Source organism: Cebus imitator, unplaced genomic scaffold (assembly GCF_001604975.1).
Source record: "Cebus imitator isolate Cc_AM_T3 unplaced genomic scaffold, Cebus_imitator-1.0 Scaffold1058, whole genome shotgun sequence".
Taxonomy (NCBI): Eukaryota; Metazoa; Chordata; class Mammalia; order Primates; family Cebidae; genus Cebus; species Cebus imitator.
This window is the reverse complement of record NW_016108373.1, coordinates 74,682-76,238: the sequence shown is the minus strand read 5'-3', so window position 1 is coordinate 76,238 and position 1,557 is coordinate 74,682. Positions and strand designations below refer to the sequence as shown.

The 1,557-nt window shown below is 66.1% G+C and overlaps 1 protein-coding gene across 1 annotated transcript; it reads left to right on the top strand.

Annotated features, from left to right (window-relative positions):
* The first annotated feature begins 46 nt into the window (after positions 1-46).
* Positions 47-1,557, top strand: SURF6 (surfeit 6). The gene is made up of 2 exons (XM_017521315.2): positions 47-297; positions 498-1,557. The coding sequence occupies exon 2, from the start codon at positions 693-695 to the stop codon at positions 975-977; it is 285 nt and encodes a 94-aa protein (XP_017376804.1). The 5' UTR covers positions 47-297; positions 498-692; the 3' UTR covers positions 978-1,557.

Here is a 1,557-nt window from a genome sequence, read left to right as displayed (position 1 = left end):
GCCCTGATTCTTGTCAACCATGGGCCAGGCTAGGGGACCCCGGGGTCGAGAGAACTTTAATGAGCGAGCGCCTGTTTCCCACAGGGCAGTGCCAAGGCGCTGTCCCCTGCTGCCCTGGAGAAAAGGCAGCGGAGAAAGCAGGAACGGGACCGGAAGAAGAGGAAGCGAAAGGAGCTGCGGGCGAAAGAGAAGGCCAGGAAGGCTGAGGAGGCCGCGGAGGCCCAGGAGCCAGTGGAGCCCGTCCCAGAGGGGGCCGGCAGGGAGCCTCGGGAGCCGCCGGGGCTGATCTTCAATAAGGTGCGTGGGAGCTGGGGCCTCGGGTGGGCCGGGTCCGCCTCAGGCCTCAGCGTTGCCCTTTGTTAGCTTCGTGACCTCCCCACAGACCCCGTCACGTCTGTAAGGTGGCGACAGGGACAGCGCAGGTCCCTTGGGGTGCTGGCCAGGGCTGGGGCCCGAGTGCGGGGCTGGCGTGAGCTGACGTCGTATCGCCTTCTCAGGTGGAGGTGAGTGAGGACGAGCCGGCCAGCAGGGCGCAGCGCAGGAAGGAGAAGAGGCGGAGGGTGAAGGGGAACCTCACGCCGCTGACCGGGAGGAACTATCGGCAGCTGCTGGAGCGCCTGCAGGCGCGGCGGGGCCGGCTGGACGAGCTGCGCGGCCAGGATGAGGGGAAGGCGCAGGAGCTGGAGGCCAAGATGAAGTGGACCAACCTCCTGTACAAGGCGGAGGGCGTGAAGATCCGTGACGACGAGCGCCTGCTGCAGGAGGCCCTGAAGCGCAAGGAGAAGCGCAGGGCGCAGCGGCAGCGCGGGTGGGAGAAGCGCACGGCCCGCGTGGTGGAGAAGATGCAGCAGCGCCAGGACCGGCGGCGGCAGAACCTGCGCAGGAAGAAGGCGGCCCGCGCCGAGCGCCGCCTGCTCAAGGCCCGCAAGAAGGGCCGCATCCTGCCGCAGGACCTGGAGCGCGCGGGCCTGGCCTGAGCCTTCCCGCCTGGGAGGCTCCAGGGGACCCTCTGAGTCCTTGATGGTGGCTCATCCCAGGATCTCCGCGGACCTCGGCCCCTCCGTGTGAAGGGGACAGAGTCGTGCTCTGCTGAGTTGTGAAGGCTCAGGTCTCCCGTGTGAGAGAGGATGTTTCAGCGTCATCCTTGAAAATGGGGCCGGGGCCTTCAGACCCAGGGAAAGGGTGAGCCAGACTGGGGCCGGGTCTTTCCCGCGCCTGAAAGCTTCCCCGAAGTTTGCAGGTTCAGGGAGGAGGGATGGTGGGGTGGGCAGTCACTGCCTCTTCCCTGCCTGTGTTCGCACGAGCCACAGCACGGAAGAGGGTGGCCTCTATTGCCAGGCCACCTTAGCTCACAGCTCACAAGGACGGCGCTGAGGTGTAGCGTAGGGACACCTGGCACTCGGGAGTGGCAGGAACATGTCTGGGCATGGGGCATCCTGGGACAGAACGCCATGGCTCCTCCCCCCTCTCTTGGCTTCTGCCTGTGGGGTCTCATTCCTTTCTCTTCTTCACTGCTCAGAATTTAGAGGGAGGGAGGGAGCTGTCCTTCCCAGAGTC

Coding starts and splice junctions, on each gene's coding strand:
- SURF6 (XM_017521315.2), top strand. CDS start 693: ATGAAGTGGACCAACCTCCTGTACAAGGCGGAGGGCGTGAAGATCCGT.